This window comes from Labrus mixtus, chromosome 14 (genome assembly GCF_963584025.1).
Source record: "Labrus mixtus chromosome 14, fLabMix1.1, whole genome shotgun sequence".
In the NCBI taxonomy this organism is placed as follows: domain Eukaryota; kingdom Metazoa; phylum Chordata; class Actinopteri; order Labriformes; family Labridae; genus Labrus; species Labrus mixtus.
This window is the reverse complement of record NC_083625.1, coordinates 20346798-20371606: the sequence shown is the minus strand read 5'-3', so window position 1 is coordinate 20371606 and position 24809 is coordinate 20346798. Positions and strand designations below refer to the sequence as shown.

The 24809-nt window shown below is 40.1% G+C and overlaps 1 protein-coding gene across 1 annotated transcript; it reads right to left on the bottom strand.

Moving 5' to 3' along the window:
• Positions 1–77: 77 nt before the first annotated feature.
• Positions 78–23572, bottom strand: siah2l (seven in absentia homolog 2 (Drosophila)-like). The gene is made up of 3 exons (XM_061055691.1): positions 23023–23572; positions 5832–6011; positions 78–3540 (listed from the first exon to the last, which is right to left on the bottom strand). Exons 1-3 carry the CDS (start codon positions 23509–23511, stop codon positions 3169–3171), a joined length of 1041 nt encoding a protein of 346 aa, XP_060911674.1. The 5' UTR covers positions 23512–23572; the 3' UTR covers positions 78–3168.
• Between the last annotated feature and the right edge of the window lie 1237 nt (positions 23573–24809).

The window sequence follows — 24809 nt, the reverse complement described above, 5'->3', positions numbered from 1 at the left end:
AGAAACAGGACATGAACACACCGTTCACTTCTTTATGAATAAGGTATTTCTGCATTATTGGGGGGAAAAATAAACAGTTGTTTTTGATAGTAGTCCCTGGTTGACTTGTCTTTATTATATCCCATAACACATTTTGAGGTGCGACATTTCATCAAACTACAGCAGCAGAACAGGAGAGTTAACAACAATATCAGAAACACCTTAGAAAATATGAAAATCTCTGTACATCCGAGCAAACGCTAACACAAATACATGTCCAAAACAGCACAGGAATAAATGCAGCAGTCTCTGTTTATAGAAAATATATACTGTTATTACAACTTTTTTACAATATCTTTAAACATTTCATAGAAAGTCGGCAGGTTGTAAAGTGAAAGTGATGATTATAGAGCAGCGTTTCCTCTGTGTTTTTTTATTCTGTAATAAATCATTTTCATGTGTTTTGTCACTTAACACCACCAAAAATTAAAATAGAAAACTATTAGATAATAAGTTTGCTCTAATGAACCTCAAATCCATTGTTTTGATTGCAACAGTTATTTAACCAGTGAATGCATATCATATCATATCAATATGATCTCAGTTAATAGAACAGTTCTCATACAATCTCAGCCAAGACTTACAACAGTAAGCTAACTAATTAGGGTCTTAGCTAACTTTGTTTTTCAACAAGCCAGATCTACCGGTATTCCTTTAGCTAAAACCTCCTAACTTACAGATCTTGGCCAAAACCTTAACAAGTTAATTTGTCAATGTCTGCTAAGATACGTTAATTGTCAAGAATAAAATGTTTGTAAAATTTAAGCCAAGACTTAGCCAACTAATAAGTATCTTGGCTAACACATCCATGATAGATTAGCATGCTACAGAGTTATCCCGCAAGCTAATGTTGCTTACCAAAAGTAGCTCTGACCTGCTAAAATAAAAAGGTATCTAGAAAGCTAAAGTACACAGCCAAATTTTAAATAAGACCCAGTAGGCTACTCACTGCCATCTTGGCAAATAATATACAGTATGTTAGCCGAGACACTTGCACGTTAGCTAACTAAGGAACGTCTTTGTGGAGATATACAACTTTGCTAGTGTACTCTGCATGAGAACTGTGAATTGACCTCTTGGCTGCTAGAAAACTAGTCCTATAGAAAGCTAATGTATATCAGCCAATATTTATCCAACTTAAAAACCTAATTTTAGCTTGCCTTATAACAAAGTTATATCTTAATGAATAATTAGCTATCATTTAGATATGAACTAATCTTGACCAAAATGTCATTTAGTTGGCCTTATGGTTGTCACAATTCCGAAATTTTAATCTTCAATTTCATATTAGTAGAAAATCTGAAAGGTTGCCAAGCAACCTTTATTATTAATAGCTATTCTATTTGAAACGAGAGTCATTCCTTATTGCATCACATTTCAGGGGTCAGTCTTTTAGAAAATCACAGAGTGATGTAGTTGAATTTTTCCCGTTAGATTGGTTTTCTCACAAAAAAAACACGGAGGAAGCGCTGCTGAGGTCTGAGGGGTTTGTGGTTGAGTTACAAACGAGTCTGTGATCAGAGGTATCTGGTGAAGTTGATTTCTTCCTGGTCAGTTGCTACAATGGTTTAGAGATAAGGAATGTTGGGAAATCTTTAATATTACCCACAGTGAGTCTTTAGAGATACTAATGTCCATGCATCGTGTCACTGTGGCTTCAACCAAGCTAACAACATTTCTGTAAAATAATATTTATTTTATAATTTCTGCAAAAGAGTCTCAGTTGTTTCATTTTTTCCCCCTGGGCAGATTTTCAGTGATTAAAAACCACATCGGCACCAAGACTCCTTCAGAAAGAGCTCCAACACAAAGAAGAGGAGGTTGGCGGTAGAAAAGTAAGGCGCTGGCGGCTAAACAGACTGCAGGAAGAGGGACAGGGGGATTAGTCCTCTATTTCACTGATTTTATCTGAGATTAAGAAAGGTCTGAGGATTAACCGGATTCCAAAGCTCAACTGCTTCCACAGAGGTCACACACTTCCAAAATGTGGCAGACGAGTTTTCAAAATGTCAAAAAGCTGTCAGATACTTTGCTGCTGCAGGGATTAGAACCAGCAACCTCCCACACATCGCACTACTTTACTCATTTAACGAGAGGTGTGTTCACATTATTCAACTTTAATGTAACAGCAGCCTCGACAAACAGAGTCAAGGCCTCTGAAGCTAATATGCAAATGTTTATTTACTTCTGTTAAACTTTTTTCATACCAGTGTATCTTGTGTTGGGGTTGTCATAGTACCAGAATTTTGAACTTCTATGATTCTAGTAAAAATCAAACAATATTGATACCTGTCTCTATACCACAGAAAAAAATAGAATCAAAATGTAACGGAGCTTGGAAAAAAGTTAATTTATTCCACACATCTGGTGTGTAGATGTTATCAAAAACATCAGGAAAACTCCCACACACGGTCTAAATTGCACAAAACCATTTCCAGAATAATTGTGCAATTAAGACAGTGTGCACGAGTTTACTTAGACAAGAAAGAACCCAAAAGTTGGTGCCTTAATCTTCTATTTTTGTTGTCGGGGTATTAAAACAGATGTCGATATTGTTTGATTTTTACTAGAATCGTATCAAAGTTTAAAATTCTGCAATCATGACAACCCAAATAGACTCAATATAGACTCGACCCGGACTGAAAGCTGCTTATGAGCAGCAAAGAGCAGAATATTGCAAACGCATCTGTCTGACAGGAAGTCTGATAGAGGTGCTGTCTGTTGGAGACGTAGATTTCTTCTTCCCAAGAGAGTAAACTCAGACTAGCTCAGTGTGAGTCCAGCATGACGGATGGCTGTCAAAGCAGCCGGCCTGATGCCGTTTGCTGGTGGAGATTTTGTCCACTTTTCCTTTTAGCGATCGAAGGACAGAGGGACGACCTGTACCGTCCCACCAGTCGTCAAATACCAAAGAGACATCTCACGGGGCGGAGCAGGTAGGTATCTGTTTGAAAAGCTGTTCAAATGTTTTTTTCCTGCATAACAAATTCCAGCTGTATAAGCCCATGTACACAGCAGTCCCTGTAAAGTCAGAATGAGACAGAGGGTCAACTTTACACCTTTGTTGCTCTTAAATTGTCCCTCGATCGTGTCTCTCTGTATCTGTCCTCTAAATGCCGCTCCACCCTGTCAGCACATGGAGATAGTGACATTGATCCCCAGGTTTCCGTTGTCGGCAAACAGATGTGCGATGGAGGTGTCGAAAACCAGGCAGTCACTGTTCATGATGGCAGCGGCCACACCGTCGTGGATGGAGCGCGGCGTGGCCTCCCAGGTGAGCCGCCGTCGATTGCCGTTGAGCTCGAGGCGGTATGCAAAGTTCTCGGCCTGCTTCCTGGTGCCGATGAGCAGCACGACAGCGAAGAACTGCTGGTGACCCTCGTACTTCTCCTGTTTCTCCAGAACCAGCATGAAGTGGTGACTGAAACACGACTGCATCATCACCCAGTCCACTGCGCCAGGCAGGTTGATATCTGTCGCCAAGAACACTATGTCTTCCCCCTGCACAAAGAGAGAGTTTAAGACGGTTATAGAGAATTTATTTGAGTCATTTTTTTATAAATCACATTAATTGTTTTCCTATTTATTCTTATTATTGAATTGTTTCATCCTTGACGAGTTGGCATCAGTTCCAACAAAATATAATAAATGTATTTGAATTGAGAAATGTTGTGTTTTATGGTGGGACACTAAATGATGTTCTGTGTCTAAGCAGGCAGTTGAAATAATGCCATTATACACAGCATCATTTTTAAAACCTTAAGCTATCCTTGTGTTGATGAGCAGAGTCTTTTTGTCTTCATAAACAAACACAACAAGATGAAAGAGTATGATGCCGTACTAGCTGCAACTAAGGACGCACTCCCACTAGGCAATCCGTGCCGTGCCCGAGCACGCTTCACCCCTAAGGTCCAGTTTGTTAGACTAGTGTGAGCGCTCCGATCTGTGCTCAAGCACGGTACACTTCCTTGGCCCTGGCACACTTCCAAGAGGTGTGCAGTGGCATGGTATTGACACAAATTTCACGCGGGTACACAGCGTTAACAGCCTTCATTATGGAGAAATCCCAGAGTGTTCTGGCGGCATCCATCTAAAAAGTAGCTGTCACGTGTTGTTCTCCGATGTGCGGACGCGGACCCGACAGCGCGTTTTTTTCTTTTCTCGAGCCCGCCTGTCTTGTAAACTAAGCACGCTTCATGATCACTTCAATACATTATTTGTTGTACAAGAGGTTATGTACAAGAGGTAACCGTGCTCAGGCCCTGTTAGTCCTGGATCAGTGTGAGTGCAGGCCAGTGGGGGAATGGGGGGGGGGGGGGGGAGAGAAGAGACGGGGGGGACAATCGTGCAGGACAACTTTGCTATTGTGAGAGCGCCTTAACGCAAACATGTGCTTTGAACTAAATGCTAATTTAAGCATGCTAATATGCTCGTCACCATAATAATTCTTATATGCTGATGTTAAAGAAGTATGATGTTTACGACGTTCATAGTCTTAGTTAAGTGTGTTACCATGCTTATCTTTTCTAACTGGACCTAACCACAGCTCAGGCTGATAAGTATGTCATTGGTTGACCTGATGGTTGCACCACAAAAAAAAAGTTATTCCTATTTACCGTGATATTGATCAGATTTATGATTAGGGGTGGGACAAGATATTGATACGATAACATATTGTCTTCCTGAATTGTGTGTTACATTTATTGAATCACTGGTGCTTAGAATCGAGATTTCAAAAAATGTCATGATTCCTCATTCTTGTGCTTACAGCATAAATAAGGCCGTCTGTCCACCTAGAGTTTTTTCCGGGCAGAAAAGAATTGGCTGTGCGCTTGTGTGTGAAGAGTTTGTGGGCAGAGAAGAAAAGCGCTGCAAGTCCCTCCAGTCTCCATGACAACAGTCTTGACAACTGCCGCTGTATGACCAACACTTTTTACTGTATGTTTTTTATTTGAGATTGATTATTTCCCGATCAGACACAGAGCACAGAGAATGTGGGTAAAAGATGTGGGTAGGCGTAAAACTACGGGGAATATCATACATATGGAAAAGTGTGCCATTGATGTCAACAGCGCTTTTCCCAAAAGTGGAAACATTTTCAACTTGAGCTCTCGGACAATCGGAAAAATACGCTGGGCGCTGGGCTTTTTCTCCAGGCCGCAAACGCTTTCTCCTCATTGAAAACAATAGAAAAAAAAAACGCTGGTGCTCAGAAAAAAAAAGCTAGGTGGACACGGGGCCTAAGGGTTTCTTGTACATAAATGAATTTGACATCATTAAAAAGCGTCTGCTAAATTAATTGTAAAATTATAGAATTACACATAGTTGATGGTGGGTAAAAGTTTAAGGATGAAACATAAAAAGAGTTTAAACTGACACCAACTTGCAGTAAATAAATACAATAATCCTGAACCATACCTTTACAGGAGCCTTTATGTCCTTTAGTTTATGTATTACGTATCGTATTGTATCGCATCATATCATCATCATCTTTCGAGATAAATCAAGTGAAAACGGCGCTCGTATTTAAGAAGTTGATGAAATGAAGGTAAAGAATTCCTTTCTCCTCTTTATCAATTCAAAGATCTACAATCACTATTGACATCCAGTCTGTTACAATCTACCTGAATTCAAGACTCTTTAATTGGAATAAATATTGACAAACAAAAAAATCTTGTTTAAATTAAATTGTTCAGCTTTAACATAACTTCCAAAATGATCCTCTTCATGTAGCCCCTAAAGTTACAGTAAACCTGAAACTTGGAGTTGACTGTGTGTGTGTATTTTCTGACCTGCAGCGTGGTGATGGACTTGTGAGCGTGCATCAGGTGAGGCATGACGGCCTCTAGGGAGCCGTGCCACTTGCAGGTGGCGCCGGGACACGGACAGGTGTACGGCCTGAACTCACACACCTCCTCGTGGTCGGGTTTCTCGCTGTGATGGAGAGTGAGCAGGCAGCCGGCCGACGAGTACTGAGGACAGAGAAAGAGAGACAGGAGGAGGGTTAAAGGTACATTTCACTAAAAAAAAATACTGGTATACAGTACAGTTTACCATGTGGCGGCTGAGTGTGTTAGGTGGTTAAAGTTGGTCGGATTTCAAATTAAGCATGAGTGATACAATCTGCTTTAAAAACACAGTACTGTGTGTTGGAACAGAATGAGCCAAGAATAAGAGACAGTAAGCCGGACCAAACATAAATGACATGAATGACACTACATGTGTCAATCTGAACTTTCTCCTTCTTTCTCTTGGTGAAATCCATCCAAGCATCCGCACACTGATCTGTTCAAGACTCATTTATAAAGACAGGATTTCAAAAAGGGAACGTGAAACATCAAAAAGAAACAAGCCCAACTTAAAATATATACGCAGTCCAAGGATAATGTATCAGCTTTTTTAAATACTAGAACCAACTGTCCTGAAGTAGGAATGTTAAATAAATGAAGAAATACAAATGAAGACTTAAATACAAATATGTGAATAAAAAAAATATATTATGGAAATAAAAAAAGTAAATATAAAATGTTTTTATAAGGAGACAAATAAAGAAGAAAATAGTAAAAAAAAAAAATAATGGAGTGTTGCTGATTATGATAATAATGAAATAAAAGTGAAATATCTGCAGAAATTAAACACAAATACAAAAAAATAACGAGACTTATTGAAAGCTTTTTAAAATTATTTCCGCATTTATCCTTTTTTCCTATTAATTTGACAGAATAGTTAAGTTATATACTTAATTTCTTGTAAATCAATGAGTCTTTGAAATCAGTATTTTTTTCCTTTATTTCTTGACTACTTTAATTATCTCTTTTTATAAATGATTATTAAACTGTACTTAGTCATTTGAATCCCTTTATTTCTTTCCCTTTTAAATTGTCAACATTTTATATTTTCTTATACATATTTTTTCCCTTTATGTTATTGCACCTCTATGACTCTAAATATTTTTTAAATAGAGCTCTTAATATCCAAACTGAGAGATTCTTTCCACTTTGACCTGTACTTCCTGTATTTTCCTCATGTATATCTTCTTTATCTCTGCTTTGTTTCTCCTCCTCTCTCAGTGATCTTTCACTGTGTTTTTATTTTCTCCTGATCTGATTGATCCAGAAGAAGCTGTGTAATAAAATCACCCTCAGAGGTTTTTCTCTACCCCGGTCTTTCAGGAGCAGATTATAAATGAAGCAGCCGAAGCTTTCTCCTCAAATATTCTGAGATGCTGCTGAAGGTCACAGTGATGGGATTCCCTCCCCCCCCTCCCCCCTCCCCCCCTCCCCCCCTCTTTTATCCTGAACAGCACCTATAGTTAGAGCAGCCTGCAGCGGAGGGGGAAGTAAATGAGGTGTGAAAACACCAAGGCGACGAGGAGCTCAAGAAGACAGAGAGACTCCAGGGAGGAAGGACGAGTCGTTAGAGATGCTGTTTGAACATCAGAGAGAGAGAGAGAGAGAGAGCGAGCGAGAGAGCGAGCATACATAAAGATGAGAAGAGACAGAGAGAGTGAGACACGAGAGCGAGCAGAAATTTCAATCAGTTTCACTTTGATTGCAGCGAGTCTAGAAGATGCCTGCTGATTGGTCCGTTTGTTGTCATGACAGCCTGGCGGAGACCAGATCAAAGAATAACATTTAAATCAAAAAAGCATCCAACCCCCCCCCCCCCCCAAATCCCAGACAGTTTGTTTCAAATGTATCCCTTGAAAAAACAATTACTCCTGTGTAAGACTGCAACTTAGTCTGTGGATGTTTATCAATGAACTGAGAGAATCCTATTATCGCTAAATTGTTGGGTTCTTCATACTCGGGTTGTCATGATACCAGAATTTCAGACTTCCATAAAAAATTCTAGTAAAAGTCCAACAATAATGAAACCTGCTTTGATACCACAGCAACAACCATAGAAGTCCCAGGCACCCAATACTGGGGCTCATTTCTCATCTTCTGGAACAATAGCAGAGATCGAGACTTTTCATCATCCTGGTAGGAGAAGTCACACATTGATAAAAGTTAGAGCGATTTTCCAAGCGTACAATGATTGATAATCACCCAAAACAAAGCTGGGTGCATTTGATGCGATGCTCCAGCCTGTGAACGGTTTCCACAATAGTCCAATTTGCAATATCAGCATTTGCCTTGGGGTGACTACACAAGAGTAATAAATGACTGTGGAAACTCGTTCAGTAAAAGGAACAGAACATGCACACCTTGTTTTCTCAAAAGCCCAGAGTCTTTCAATAAAATCTATAACTCCCCCGGTCTCTCTGACTGAACCAGTAAATGTAGAAAGTTCTATTAATGCAGACGTTTGTCATCTGTTGTTCCATCCTACCTGAAAGAAGATAACCAGTGAAGGGTTGGTGTCATGTGTGTGCGTGTTCAGTTTCATACAACCGCCTCGCCTCTGTGAGCAAGTAGGGTAGCTGGCTAATTAGCTTACAAGCTCATGTAATGGCCATTCCATTTTTTAAAGTTAAGCCTTTAAAACATCAGCTGCCATCCACTAAGGGCGAAGTCAAACTAGAAAAAGTTTCTCTGCACCGTGCTAAAGTAGTTAGGCGCGTAGCTGACATGTAATGGTTCGTCAAGACGCTTAAAAACCCGCCTCAGCGCCGGCTCTCAGCCTGTCATTAGGTTGACTGAACGTTAGGGTGAGACAACATTTCCAACATGGCGGCGGCTGCAGATGAGCCTCCGTAAGCCACTGCCCTAACAGATGGCTGACGTCACTCAGGCTTCATCCATTAATATTTACACTCTATGGTTCTGTCAGTGTAAATGTCAGTTAACCTGATTCTTAAAAAAACTCTGAAGACAGTTAGCTGATAGAAAAAGGATTTAACCGAGGAGTGACAGTGATAGACTGTTCTCTCTGACACTGTGATGACAGGATTATCTCCTGGAGGAGCAGCGCAGGATCTGTTTGTGTCCTGGATGAAAGAAAAAATATCCAAATGTGCAGGAGGAAACAAGAGCAGACAGAAGGAGGATAATATATCACTCTAACCTCTCTCTTTTTACACAGACACATTTCTGATTTACAAACACAGAGACACTGACCCACACTCTGCAGACTGGAAAGAAAACAGCTGCAACACATCAGAGACACACAACAACACCCGAAAAAACATCTACCTGTACAGCACCAGTCTGGTTCTCTGAAACCTGCAGAGATGCAACCTACAACGTTCAATCCTGCGATGACTCTATGAGTATAAAGTGTCAGTGATGTGATGAAACAGAGGAGGAAGGTGACACAGCAGCAGTTTCACTGTTCATCTCATTAAATATTCATCAGCTGCAGCCTGCAGGTCAGAAAACAGCAGCAGCAGCTTCCTGAAAAGCAGCGGGATGCAAGCAGCAACCGCCTTTCCTTTTACGCCAAACTGCAGCCCGACTTTAAAGAATGAGAGCAACAGACAATTTATAGGCAACATAATGCAGTATTTTAGTCATAGGTGTGTTTACAAATGTTTTAAAATCATCAAGAGTAGGGTTGACACGATACCAGAATTTAAACTTCATTATTATGATGAACCTTCTCTCCCATTTGTTGTTGCTGCAGGGTAACCTTAGTAAAGGTCATACAAAATGTATACCACTGCAACGAAAAATCCCAAACAATATTGGATCATTTGTTGTTTTTAATTGCTAAGAAATGCAGGCAAACTCCTGAACACTGTCTGAATTGCACCGACATATTGTATGTGGGGCGGCTGATCGAGGGTTCGAACCCCAGCTGGGCAACATGTCCGATGTGTCCTTGGGCAAGACACGGTGTATGAATGGGATTAGTTACTTCTGATGGATGATACTACATAGTGAGCACTACCATCAGTGTGTGAATGTGTAGGTGTGACATGCAGTGTAAAAGCACTTTGAGTAGTCAGAAGACTAGAAAAGCACAATATGAGCTCAAGTCCATTTATCACATTGGTAAAACACTGCCAGTGATTTTATACAATTCAGACAGTGCTCTCTCCATGCACAAGGCAGCATTTGTTCAAAATATAACCGAAGAAAGTTATTTTAAAGCATCAGTACTTTATAATACTTGATATTAAGATAATGGAGATTATGATTTTGATAACAAAAACATCTCTGTTATATTTAACAGGCCCTGTATATTCACCATGCATTAGTGAAACAGGCTGTAATGACTGCAACACAATCCTTTTTTTTCCACCGACAGGCTCGTAGTTAGTCAGTCAAGGTCAAGTTGCAGGACTAGCAGCAATGGAAACTCTTACCAGCCTCAAAATGATAAGCTCCAAGACACTTATATTGTACTGGGCAATTTCTTGCTTTCCATTTTCAAAAACATTCTGAGGAAACTCATGCACACTGTCAAAATTGTAAAAAAAAAAAAAAAACTTTGGCTATGTTTTGGTACCAAAAGTTGCCAATGTATTAGGGTAATATAGACCACTCTTTTTTTTAAGCTTCAGTAACTTTTATTACCATCGATCATTAAAATAATACAGATTGTTTCTCTTTACATGTGATATCAAAGTATCAAACATTTTGACGACCTTACACTCATCTAACCTTAATGTCATATTAAACAAACAATTTGAAAAAGACACAAAAGTCTTAGCTGCAAATAGAACAAAGGCCCCAGCTATAATAGTATCTTTTATGGTGTGTTTTAACAGGATTGTGCAAACAACTTTCTCCTGAGTCTGCTTTTAAATCCTGAACAGAGACCGATTGTAATAAAATGTTATTTTCACATAAACACTGAAATGACTGTTGTTTTTAAAGAACAGTGACCCAGATACGGAGTTATGGTGTTAAAATAGACTTCTCTCTGGAGACACACTTTCCAAATGACTTCACACATTCCTCTTACTGACACACCTGAGATCAAACAAGCCGAGTTGAGCTAAAATAGCTCAAAGCTGGATCAGTTTGGTTTAAAGCTCAAACAATAAAGACACACACAAACCTGTCCTTAAAACACACTCACACTTCTCTGGATCCATTATATACCTTTGCAATAAACCAGCTGTGCACACATGCAGCATGTTTAACCAAAAGCTAAACATCTGCAGAATATTATCACCTTTAACCAGAACAGAAATACAAACCTGAACCAGCTCACACCAGATCCATCAGAGCAGCAAGAAAAACACTCTGCAGAGCCGAGATCAATACCAATCAAGCTAAAAGCACTGTGTGTGTGTGTGTGTGTGTGTGTGTGTGTGTGTGTGTGTGTGTGTGTGTGTGTGTGTGGTGAGGCCACTTGGTAAATGGGTTAGAAGTAAAAAAGACTCCCTCCATCACGCTCGAGTTCAGAGCGGTTTAATTTGATCTTTGGGGGGAAATCAGTCGAGTCAATTTGTTTCAGATCAATACTCCGATTCATCGGAGGATTTGAACAGATGAAGTCAGGTCCCAGGATTATGGTAGTAGAAATATGGCGCCTCTTTTATTCCCACTCTGGACCCTGAACGTCTCTTAGTACTTGGGTTGAGCTGTACTTTCTCCCAGGAGAAGGAGAAAAAGGGTTACGCAAACTTTCCCGTGGTCAGGACAACAATTCCATCTCCTAATAAAATGAATCATCTGTGAATGAAGTCTGTAAATATTACTTTAACATGACTTTTTTTAAATAAGAATCAGTGGTTAAATCAGCTGAGAGGGGCCAGAGGCTTAACCCTGATGTTCTTTCAAGATATGCTTCCTTGAAAAATCCTATCATAGCATTAAATGATAACAGAGGCTATGATATCAGATTTTTTTATCTGCATGAGTTGCCCTTTCTGGTTCGTTACAGGAAGGGGGCTTTATTATAAAAAAAATGGAACATCTGTAAGGACTCCACTGCAAAATAAAACAGAAAAAGTGCCTCTCCCCATCCCGTTCATCATCGACAGAATCAAGCTCTGTCAGGATGAGAGCGCACAGAGCAGCACAGAGAGGAGATACTGACGGCTCAACTCCACAATCAGAAGCCCATAAAGTTCTTCTGCTCGGTGCAGATTGCTCCTATTCCAAATGTTTGGGCTTTAATATCCTAAACATAATGTATTTTATGAACTGGCGCCTGAGACGGAGCAGATAGCAGAGAGAGCGATGTGCAGTTCAAGGAGCTGTTGTGAACTCTGTCTGTTGGGCTGCCAAAACGCGCACACCACAAATGCTTGCAGAAAGTTGTTTCGGTCAGGTTTTACAGGTTATCATTGTTTACCAAAACAGCTTTAACCTTTATATTCAAAAATGACTTCAGAGATTTGAAATACCTAAAGAGAAGTATATGCATAAGTATGTAGCTTAATTGAATAATTTGAAATACGATTAAAAGTGATGAAGCCAAATTTCATTCCAACATACAATGACAGTAACTCTGTTTCCATGTTTACAATATTCGCTGTTTACATGGCCTATGAGAATTTATATTCTTCTTACATCCAAGCTTACATGCAAAATCATGATAAAAACTGCTTTGTTAGTACAAAGTTAAAGTTTCTACCAACAAAATCAAACATGATCTGCTTCATCTTTGTGTTAAACCAGCGAATGCACCTCATCCACACGGACTGCTGTGCATTTCTTTTCCTGCATAAGAAAAAACAATGACTCTGTGACATCACACATCAGGTTCAGAGAGTTTGACAAAAGAAAATGTTTTAAGGATTCAAAAACATCCTCCAACAAATCCCCCACAGAACGAGAATTACAGACACCTCAGCAGTTTTGAACCTGAACTCACCTGACTGCCGGGCAGCGGTTTGGTGCGGCCTACAGGTCGACCGGCTCTGCCTTTGACCTCTGATCCCTGTTGTTGTTGTTGTTGTTGTTGTCCTGTGTTAGCGGTTAGCCCTGCGGCGCTACTCGCACCAACTCCGTGGTGACGATGCCAGCCCAGCAGGCAGCGCCACTGAGCCAGCTCCCTGAGGAGAGGCAGGCAGGAGGCCGGACACAGCATCGAATACACACACACTGCTGACAAACACACACAGACAGACACACACACACACAGGCCTGATTACTTACAAACTTTCAGTCCAGAAACCAGCAGAGAGATGACTCATTCTCCCACAGAGCTTTATTTTAAAAAAAAGAAATTTCCCCTGGTGTGGAATCTAACTTCAAACTTTCTTTTTAATGATCTCCTCTGTGTTTCTCACCGCAGCAACAAACGAGTCTCTTTGATCATTTAAAGATAAACCAGGTGAACATTTCAAAGGAACCTGATCCAGAACCCTGCACGGATATTTCACATACAAAACATCCTAAAAAAAACTGAGCTAGAATCCTGACATTTTTCCTGATGCATCAACTGATGCTGAGGAACAGAATATCGAAAAACTAAGTTTGTGTTTTGGCTTTGCAGATAAATTGAACTTCTCTATGTTCAGAGAATAAATGACTTTCTACTTTGACAGCAGCTCCACCTAATCTTAAGAGTACGGCTTAAACAAAGAGTTACTTTCACATTGATTTATCTGGCATTTTTTTTATCTAATTACAGATAATAATGAAACAGAAAATATTCAAAAAGTAGGAATTCAACAACACACTCAACTCAAGATACGATACGTATCCTGATTTTTGTTTCAGGATATGATTTTAATGATTATTTAAGATTTTCTAATTTTGATGATTTTTTTAATGTTGAGAACATGTAGTACAACTTTTCAATGTTCTCGTTTTCACAACCAGAGAGCCCAATGTTCAATATAATGACAAGCAGGTCATCTGGGGTTCACAACCCGAGGAGAAACAGCCCTGAAAGAGGCCTGGTACTTGGTGGCTTGTTTCGCACGCACACACTTCAGCTCGCGATTAATGACAGATTTACAGTTTACAGTAAATCTCTACGCAGCACTGTTGCCAGCAAAGCCCGACAAGACAACCAGCAGCAAATGCCACTGCCACATCACCGGCTCATTCAGTCAAAGGTGGGCGGTGGTTGCCAGGGCTGAATGAGGAATACTGGCAGCTCATGGAGGGCCAGTGTTTACAGCAACGAAGTGTACAACAACAGCAATGTTAGCTGAGTCTGATCTCCGTCAGTAACACTTGACCCATCACAATAGTGCCCATAAATATACAACTTGGGGCGGCTGTGGCTCAGTTGGTAGAGTCATCGCCTTTAAACCGAAAGATCAAGGGTTCGATCCCCAGCTGAGCAACGTGTCCGATGTGTCCTTGGGCAAGACACTTAACCCCACATTGCTCCCGCTGCTTCGGTGGTGGTGTATGAATGGATTAGTGTTGTACTTAATCTCTGATGTACGTCGCTTTGGATAAAAGCGTCTGCGAAGTGAATTGTAACATTGTAACAACTCATGTGGACGAAGGAAGACTGTGCACGAGTGCAATTCAAGAATGAAGTCCAATCCTCCCTGACGAAGCGACTGATGGTGAGCGCAGTAGCCTCACGTTGACTTGTTATATTTCAGTTTGCAACTTTTGCTTCAATACACTCTCCATTCTTTCCAAAGCATTTGGTTTAAAGCAAGCTGTGGCTGATAATTAATTTCAAAAAACGGAAGATCGAGTCCAGCCAGTTGACATCTTCCTCAACACAAGCAAGTATGTTAACACCTGCACAGCCACTGGATGCAAAATCTAAGCTGGGAGAGCTGGGAGAGCCGGTATTAGAAAAAAGCTCATTAGAATCATCCTAATCTGAAAGTGATGTTTTCAAATAGTTTGGTTTGTGTGCATAGTTCCACATTTTTATTATGACTTGTATTAATGTACAGTTGAGGGGCTTTAGTTTGCTAAATATGTACACCAAGGTTCTCAGTAATATGAAATTCATTATGGGCCTCAAAGCTTAATCTGCATTTAAGATGTCTTTCAAATAAAGTTTTAAAGTATATTAAAATATTTTGGACAAAGTTATTCAAAGACTTATAACCACACCTGTCATAATGTCTCTGATTGAAATTGTTTTTGAACCTGTAGTTTCTTGTGTAGTTTATGGCACAGACTTTAAAGTTACATTTGGATGTATTGGAGTTGTTTGTCCCTCTCTGCTCTCCGTACATCCTCAGACAGAGAGGAGGAGTGAAACAGACATGGGTCTTTTGGTCAGCAGCTGTTCAGACAGACCGCAGAGCCACGTGGAGATCAAATATCAGAGAGATAAAAAAACTCAGCTCAGCCAGAGGCTGCATGAAGGACCGGCTTCAGTTTCTGAAAAATACATGAAAGTGACTTCAAGTTTAGTGAAGGTTGAGTCACAAATAACTTCAGGGGAATTGACCTAAACTACAGTCAGACACCATATTCATGAAGTGACTCAGAATAAATGTTCATAGAGATAAAAATAGCAGCAGTATCCAACCACATTGTTCTACAGTGCTGCATCTTTTTATGAGCAGTGTAACACCAGCTTACTCTTCATCTCCACAGAAACATGAAATCATCTTTATAGTTGGAAAAATATATTTCTGTGATGTCACCCAGTTTCGGGATTTTTTTTTTTAAATCTTTGTTCTAAATTTGAGTGTTGAATTAACAAGGTGTACAAGTTGTTTCAACATATTAAAGATGGTCATCGTCCTACAGTGACCTACGTACATGTTAACATTTACTAAGGACATTTATTCAGTTATTTTATATGTCATCTTTTATGTGAATTATGCAGGAATTTTTGATGAAAAGGACCAAGCCTTGACAAAAGAAGCCAATGCTGAAGTGTAAATAACTCTAAATCCTAAAACAGTCATATTCTGTTTACCCATCTTATTGGCAGAATATGTATTCAAAGGCAACCATACAGATGGGGAAAAAAATCCTAACTCATTTTATGCACAGTAAGGCCTGTGGTGGCAGGGACAAATGATGATCTTAATTGGTGATTGGATCGAGATTTACTTGTTGTCATGATGCCAGACTTTTAAACTGTGATATGCTACTAGTAAAAATCAAACCTTTTTCGATACAATAGTAACAAAAGTCCTAAGCACCCAATATAGGGTCATTTCTTTGTTTCAATAACAAACATTTGCGAGAATCTCCTGCAGTGTCTGAACTGCATAAATACTTTGGTAATGATACGTTGCCAAAGTATTTATGCAATTTAGACAGTGTGCAGAAGTTTTCCTGCAATTTCTGATGGATTCATTCCTCTCCGACGCCCCTGTCTTACAAACTAGATGTAGCTTAATTGAAGCTTTAGTACTTTTGATCCTATCGACCATTAAAATAATGGAGATTTTATCCTTTATACCAACACGTAGTATCGAAAAATTGAAAATGTTAAAAATGTTAACTGCTGATTATTTGATTAAATGTCGATAAAGTGTAAGGACTTTTTTTTTTTCTTTAAAGACCCAGGGTTGGTAGTCACAGCTAACAGTTATTTTGTGTTTCATTAGTTTATGTACAGCGGAGCTGCAATGATTAATCAAACAGTTGTCATGTTATAAACACACTTACTTTCAAAGGGGAAAATGTTGAGGCTTCTTTTCCTCCTCTGATACTCAACTAAATATCTATGAGACTTTGTCCAAAATTAGGAGTAAAAAAACATGATCTACCTTGCTTAAAGTATTGCAATATACAGTTTATTGTTTCTTAACTTAGTATCGTTCTTCATGTTGTATCAACAGTGTTATTGCAAAAGGCTTTGTCCACAATACAAAGATTTGCTTTCTGTCTGTTACACTGAGGTAAACATCTGAATTGGATTTCTGATTTACCGTAACGAGACAAATGAAGGTGTCACTATAAACATTTCCCTTCTTTTAAACCAGTAACTTGTGATTATATTGGCAGATATAGATATTGGAAGATAACTTCTTAGACACAAATTAATATCCAGTCACACACACTCACTTCACTTTAAACAAGGAGTCCATTCATTGAATATGATCCACAGACATACATCAATATTTAACTCCAGTCAATATACCAAAAGAGCAAAACAAAAACCAATAGATAATCAATCACACACACACACACACACGTACCAGCTCCTGTTGGTGAATGTAAACGGACGCAGCAGTAATGCAGCTGAACCTCGCTCGCCCCTCTCTCTCGCTCTCTCTCTCCTGCCGCAGCAGCAGAAGAAGAAGAAAAAACAACAACAACAAACTGTGTTCTTCTTCTATGGTGAAAAAAGGCACAAACACACACACACACACAAACACACACACACACAAGCTGACTGACACAGATCTCAGAGACGGAACAAATACCGACACACTCTCTCTCAAGCTATGTGGCGTTTCTCCGTCCAGCCGGCGGTGAATATCAGCAACACACACACACACACTCTCTCTCTCTCTCTCTGTCAGTAAATGTCTCTCATCCGCTCTCTTCCCCTCTCTGACTGAGCAGCAGGAAAACATTCACCCTCCAACCAACTGCACAGTTCCGTCACGAGACGCTGCTGCAGCACACACACGTGAACACACACAGACGCACAGAAATCAAAAACACACACGCAGAAACACACAGAGTGGGGGCGGGGAGAAAGAAGGCTGAGAGAGAGAGAGAGAGAGAGAGAGAGAGAGAGAGAGAGAGAGAGAGAGAGAGAGAGAGAGAATAAAAGGAGAGTATCGCTCAGCCGAGTATGATCCTCCTCCTCCTCCTTCTCCCAGCATCTGTCAACTCCCCCCAACACACACACAAATACACACACAGACAGGCAAGCAGACCTGCAAGAAACACATACACCTTCACACACACATACAGTAATACACACGTCTTTTTTTCTCTTCTCCCTTTTCTTTCAAGTTTGCTGTGTTTATATCACACATTGTACCTGTCTGTGTATGTGTATATTTGTGTTTCTGTGTGTGTGTATATTTGTGTTTCTGTGTGTGTGTGTATTTGTGTTTCTGTGTGTGTGTATATGTGTGTGTGAGTATACAGTATGTGTGTGTATATATATGACAGCTGCTGAGAGAAGCAGCTCCCCCCCCCACACCTGTTTTTTTACATTGACACACAAAAGAGAATGTGTTTTTTCCCTCAACTGAAAAACTGATCATTATGAAAACATCATTTACAAACACATAAACACAAATCTCACCTATCTGGAGGTAGGTGAGAGATTGGGTTGTTTAAACATCCGCCGACACCTTTATCTGTCGTGTCGTATGAGTGTGCCTTTAAATACAACAAGCCAACAGACAAATCTCAGGATTCAATGTCCTGGAAGTACAAAAGTCTATGAGTCAAGAGATTTGCATGGCTTGAGTTTTTTTTCTTTAGTGCAGACGCTGGGTTTTCTGATGTCCGACCACTTAAATTAAGAATGTGCAACTTTTTGATCCAGTAGATGTCGCCCTTGAGCCCCAGCATGAAACCAAAACAAACTGCTGTTTGGCTACACCTCCTCCACACTGAAGCCTCCGCTCTCCTCCAGCGACACAACTCCAACCCCTCTCCCATCGCGTTTGCACAAAGGGTTTACCAAGTTGGATCGCACCATAATTAAGCACTAAGTGCAAGCGTAGGACAATACTGTCCTTGTCTCGAGCTGCATTGTTGTGTTAGCAGGCTAATGGTAGTTTGCTCGTAGCTGCACATTGCAATTGTTCTGCTTGCAACCTTTCTGAGCCGGTTGGCTCCACCCATAAAACACTGAGCACAAACAGAAAAATGTTCAGTTACCGGCTGGGTTCACTAGAGGTGGGGAAAAAAATCGATTTATGAAAAAAAAATCGACATTCTTCTCTTCAGAGATTTTCAATAGATTCATCACTTCTGTTTTGTTTTTTTGGGGCTAATCAGTCACTCCCTGCTAAGTGCTGAGGCTAGCTCTTTAAGTCAGTAGACTGAATAGAGCAACAAGAAATTCAGCCAGTCTCACAGATGACTGGAGGAGATCCTGAAGCATGTACTAATTCATAAATAGACTTTGAATCCATGGATCAATGAATCCAGAATCGGGACCCCAAGAGTCGGAATTGAATCGTGAGACACCCAAAGATTCCCAGCTCTTGGGTTGTTCACACATCGATTCACTCCGACTTTTTTAAGGGGGCAGCAGGAAAAAGTCACATTTAAGTCAGGGGAACAGATTCAGACATTTGTGGTTACACATGCAGAATAATCGGGTAGAGTTTGGGAATTTTCAGGTGTGCAGAGCATGTTCGGAAGGCTCTTAAGTATGCAAGAACTGGTTTTAAAAAATGTTTGCTTCAGTAATGCTGATACCTGCTTATTTAGAAAACAAATGTCAAAGAATCGATCTCGTGGTTATTCATTGGTATCATTTCTCCACAGAAGACAAAGTAAGGAATAGAAACACTGAGATGGAGCGACTATATTCAATTCATAAATATTCCTTTTCCCCTCTGGTAGAGAAGAGGCTTCATATACAGCACTAGTGCATCATTATTACATGATAGTGAATATTACAGCCACAGTAGTTCTATAGTTTTAGATTCATTTATTCAGATAAAGAGTCTGAATGATGTCTCTGTAATAATGACTGTTTATATTCAAACCTCGCTGTTAATGTGCCTCATGGTGTGACACATTTGTTTATATCTGTCATCTCTGGATAAAGTCTTCATTCACTGTATGTGATGTTCAGAATGGTTATTCATTTTTTATTTATCAGACAATAAAACTGTTGTATAGTCGAACTACACTCACCATGCAGAACTAGCCAACGACACGTCACTGGAAACCTGTTTCTGTAAAAGATCTGCAGCTGTGTCACGAGCTTCAGGTGACTATTAATAAGTGAAGAGTGTGACAAGATATTCTGAAGGTTTGTAGCCTTAATATAAAGAAAAGGTCTGGTATTAGGTAGTCCGACTGAAATCCTACAAAGTGGAGTTTCTCCAAGTTGGACTTAACACACCAAGATAATGTGGTTTGGATTCTATTTACTCTTCAATTTGAACTTCCACTGTACTGTCCCCTAGAGGTCGCCAGGTCAAAACAAGAAACATAGAAAACACAAGCACATAGACTCAGACTTTCTAAACAACATAAAATCATTGAATACACACTAGAGTAAATCAAGGAACAACAGAAAACAGAGAACATAAAATGTCCATAAAACAACAACTATATTTATGCCTTAATCAGACCCAAGCATTCTGTGCATGCCCCGAGTTCCCGTGCCAGGCTTTGACCCGGGGAGTCGAACAGCCTTAATGTGGAGTAAAGCAAAAATCCCGTTGTTGTCTTCCTTTGAATATCACCAGCGTACATCGCATTTGAACCAAAAGTCAAGTGTAGAGAATGTACAAAATGAGCAGAGTCGTAAAGATGTTTTCACCGTTCAACGTACAACCAGTTCGCTGCTTGATTACTTGTTAGCAGGGTCCACCGGAAGACGGTCCAATAGTAACAAGCTGAAAGGTGGCATATCACCACCGACCGCAGTGGAGTTGGACATATGTCCGTTATTAAATCAATTTTCCCCAGGTGCTTGTATCCTGAGACAAGGAAAATAGTCCAAGTAAATGACCTAATCGAGCTTGACTTGTCATTGCATGTAAACTTTCTGACTGATGGAGAGTTCAGTAAGCGATGGGATTAAGATGGGATTGGATTAACATAACTCATGGCCTCATGTTGGACACATTTTGGAATTTTGTGATGTAGTGCTATATGTAGGTGTTTGCACTTTGTGGTAAACACAGAAGTGATTGCGGTTTGTTCTGAATGCATTGGCAAATAGGAGAAGGGGAATTTCCATTACTTAGAAATGAGATCACTGTCGTCTCAAGCGGGCGGCCTGGGTTCGCATCCCGCCTGTGGCCTCCTTCCCGCATGTCATTCCCCACTCTCTCTCCCTGGTTTCCGACTCTATCCACAGTCCTATCTCTACATTAAAGGCACAAAAAGCCCAAAAAATAAATCTTAAAAAAAAAAAAAAAAATGAGATCACGTGTATGTTTGAATCAAGATTTTTCATGATTAATCATGCAGCCTTAACTATCAGTTTAAAACGTTATACGAGCGTTTAATCAGGAGGACTTCATCCTGAGCACAACTTAAACGGTTCTTTGTCTGACATAAAAAACACTGTACAACATAACCGTCCTACATGCAACCAGCCAATTTGCCAAAACATGAAAGATATACGACAGACTACATATTTGACATTGACAACATGACATGTCTTTTCACAAGTTAGCCGTGTGTTTTCCAACGATCTGACACCCTCTGATTCTGTGCCCTGAATATAAATCTGTGCAAATGTAACAAGGAAGTCAATAACACAGGTGGGTGTTCAGATGTACACGCAGAGGGGAGAACACTACACAGCTTTACTACAAAACAACTCACATTTATGTCTTTAACTGTCAAACATCTGGATCAATCATCAGACACCTCGGGATTCAGAAGAGAAGTCTCACAACAAAGGCTGATGGGTAAATGAACACACTAAAACACACACACAGAGCACAACAGCAGGGTGTAAAGCACAAACACGGCTGCAGGTAGGCAGTGAATGTGTGTGTATGAATGCAGATGAGTTCTTCAGGGTTTGAAATGTAAATGAAGAAGAACAGCAGCTCGATAACATGACTGACATTGAAATAAAGACAGAAGAGAAATGAACTGATCTGCAGCCTGATTTCATGTTCTGGGATCAGATTTAATCTGAAAAGAGGCCCGGCTTCTTAATCGCACCTGTGTGGACATGAAACTCTAATTCTCACTGATGGAAATTTGCAAGAAAAGCATCTGAGTTAAAGTTACAGAAACAGACTGTAATTTACAGCCTGTAAACTGTGGCATTAAGGTTGTCAAAAATATAAAAAGACACGTTTCAATGCTATGTGTTTACTAAGACAATCTCAGATTTGAAATGATCGATGGTATCATAAAGTTTACTACAGTCTGCAGCTAGCAAAAGAAAGAGTTCAGCTTCACAAGTCAGCAAATACAGATGTTTGTCTAGTCCTTCTGGCGTCTCATAAAGACACAAAAGTTCTGTCATTGTCTCTTACAAACAGACAGAAAGTAGAGGAAGTGACACAGGAGTGTCATCTCAGTGTCAGGAGTGAAGGTGTGTAGGAGGAGGAGAATTTTTGGTTATTAAAAACAAAGAACTTGTTGTCGACTTCTATTATTGTTGCCATGGTTTCGAAACAGGAATATGGTTCATTAGATTATTTCTATAATAATCATTATTTAAATTCAGCATATGTGAGCAACATAGACAATTGTCTCTCTCTTTCACTTGTGGCAGCTCTCAGTCAGAAAATATGACTGAAGGTCTTAAGTGTTTAAAAAGCTATGTTGCTTTTTGATACTAAAACAGTATAGATCATAAAATGAAAGGAGATTGAATCATTTTGAAACGCAAAGTGTCAAAAAGTATCAAATTGCACAAATATGTTAGCAATGTTCTAAACCTTGTCAATGTGTTTGTACAATTCAGACAGTGCGGGAGTTTGCCTCCAATTATTGACAATTAAAAAAATAAATGTATACCCAATGTTTTTTACAATATAGTTTTTAAATGATCAAAAAGGAAAACTCCTATTTGTTATTCTCATGCCAAGAGTTTTCTAAAGCTCCTATACTTTTCAGTACGATCCCAAGTAAAATGAGATTGTGTCATTTCAAAAATCAATCTGGAGTCAATCTGAGTAAGGACATTTTCTGATAACCTTAACCAGCAGTATCACATAACACTGTAAACACATTTTTAATTATCTACAAAGTCCTTTGAGGACCTTCAAGTTTATTAGGAACATAAAATAATAAAGTATTGTATTATTATCAGTATCTAATATGTCAGTAGTCGTTTTAAAAGACTCGCAGGTTTAAGGAATAACACATTGACTAGTACAAACTAGACTTGTAATGTCCCTTTATGTTGAGAGAAGAAGAAGAAGGGGAAGAGGATGATGAGCACATTAGACACATTGTTTTGGTTCCTGAGATACCCCTGTGACGTAACACAAGTGTCAGCTAGCTCACTGCGGGATGAGGAAGTAGAGTGAAAAGTAGACAGAAGTGAGAAGTTAGCTCGCGTTCGTGTCGGTCCTCTGTGAGCGGGGGACCAGGTGAGTGTGTGCGCGGGGTTTACCTTGCAGGGGAACGGCAGCGTGGAGGCCACCTTCTCCATGGCCAGGTTCCGGATGCTCGGGGTGAGCGGGCCTCGGCAGGTCGGACAGCAGCTCAGCTTCTGGCGGCACTGGTTGCACACCAGGTGACCCGCCTGGCACTGCAGGATGGGCGGCAGGACGTAGTCGAAGCATACCGGGCACTCGAACAGCGCCGTGAGCTCCGGAGACTGCCCGGGCAGGCCGGCCGAGCTCAGGGACACAGCGGAGGAAGGGGTAACAGACCCCGACCCGGCCACAGAGCCCACACCGGCGGCTGCTGCCACTGCGGCGGCCGCGGCTGCTGCTGCTGCTGCGGCGGCTGCAGCAGAGCTTCCCGATCCCCCGTGTTTCCCTCCGCCTGGTTTCCCGGCCCCGAGTCCTCCTCCTCCGGCTCCGGCTGAGGACGGGCGGCTCATGGCTTCCAGATGCGGTCCGTTTCCTGTGAACTGTCGATCGGGCGGTAACGTCATCTACTGTTTACTACCGGACGTCGCTCCCGGCCCCCGGAGACACAACATGGCGGCTGCCAGTTTGTTCTGCCGGTCGCTGTCATTGGACGCTGCAGCTTTGACTGTCAGAACACCCAGCCAATCAGAGAGGGGAGCTGTCTCATTACGTAATGCCTGGCAACAAAGTCAAAAACCAAACTAGTAAATCAACACCACAAGTCTTTTAATCAATAGCGTTTATAATATATAGCCAATTCTCCATATATATATTTTTTTACAGACTTCTGACAAAATGTTAACATCCTGATTAATCTATTTACCGCATTAACTGTCTATTTAAATATCGAACAAATTACGTTTTTTGTTAAGACATTTCAACAGGAATAACTTCATGAAAAAATTGAAAATTCATCCAATTTTGTTTCTTCTTTTAGTCATATCTTAATCATAACACTCTTTTTCCTTTTTTTCCTTTTTCCTTTTTATTTTTTACAGTTCTCTTAACCTGGATATTCAAAATGTGTGAACAAATTATTGTTTCAACGCAAAACATGACGTTTTTATAGGCTAATTTTAACAATACAATAATAAATAGATGCTCCTAAATAAATCAACCCATGATAATAATAATCGGATATATACCAATTGCACGCTGGCAGAGAATATTATCTTCAAAGACAGCCAGACTTTGGGACATTTTTAATCTTTCATTAAAAAAAATTGCCATAACATTGACTCTTTACTCAAACTGGAACATTTCTAAAAGATTCTCAGCTTGTTGTGTGTTGGATAAATGGTCATTTGAAAAAGTTTTAAACTGCAAATACATGAGTTAATGTCATGTATCTCTGGTGCCCCCCAGTGGAGGCTTACATGCATTGCAACCTCTCTCTTTTCTCGATTATAACTCTTCCTTGTCAAATTATCGAAGAGAGCCTTTAAACCAGGGGTCTCCAACCTTTCTTCATCTGAGAACTACTTTGAAAAAATGGAAGTGGCCAAGAGCGACTTGCATCAAATCGCTTGCGTTTATTTACACAGCATACATCAGCTGGATTAAGCTACTGTTTGTACACGTGTGAAATTGCAATAAACCAATGCTTATCAATAATCTTAAATTCACATCAAGGTCCAAGAAAAAGAACATGACTATTTTACACTTCTTATTCTGCCACATAGTAAGCTATGTTGCTGAAAATTCACATCAATGTCCAAGAAAACATTACTACTTTACACTTGTTTTTATGGGCCAAATACATGAATAGTGGGAAGAGGTGCATTTACTGTAGTCGGATTTATTTGTATTTTTCAGTCAACCT

Coding starts and splice junctions, on each gene's coding strand:
- siah2l (XM_061055691.1), bottom strand. CDS start 23,511: ATGACGTTACCGCCCGATCGACAGTTCACAGGAAACGGACCGCATCTG. Junction 6,012..23,022: donor CGCTGCCGTTCCCCTGCAAG/GTAAACCCCGCG, acceptor CTCTGTCCTCAG/TACTCGTCGGCCGGCTGCCT. Junction 3,541..5,831: donor AGTCCATCACCACGCTGCAG/GTCAGAAAATAC, acceptor CTCTTTGTGCAG/GGGGAAGACATAGTGTTCTT.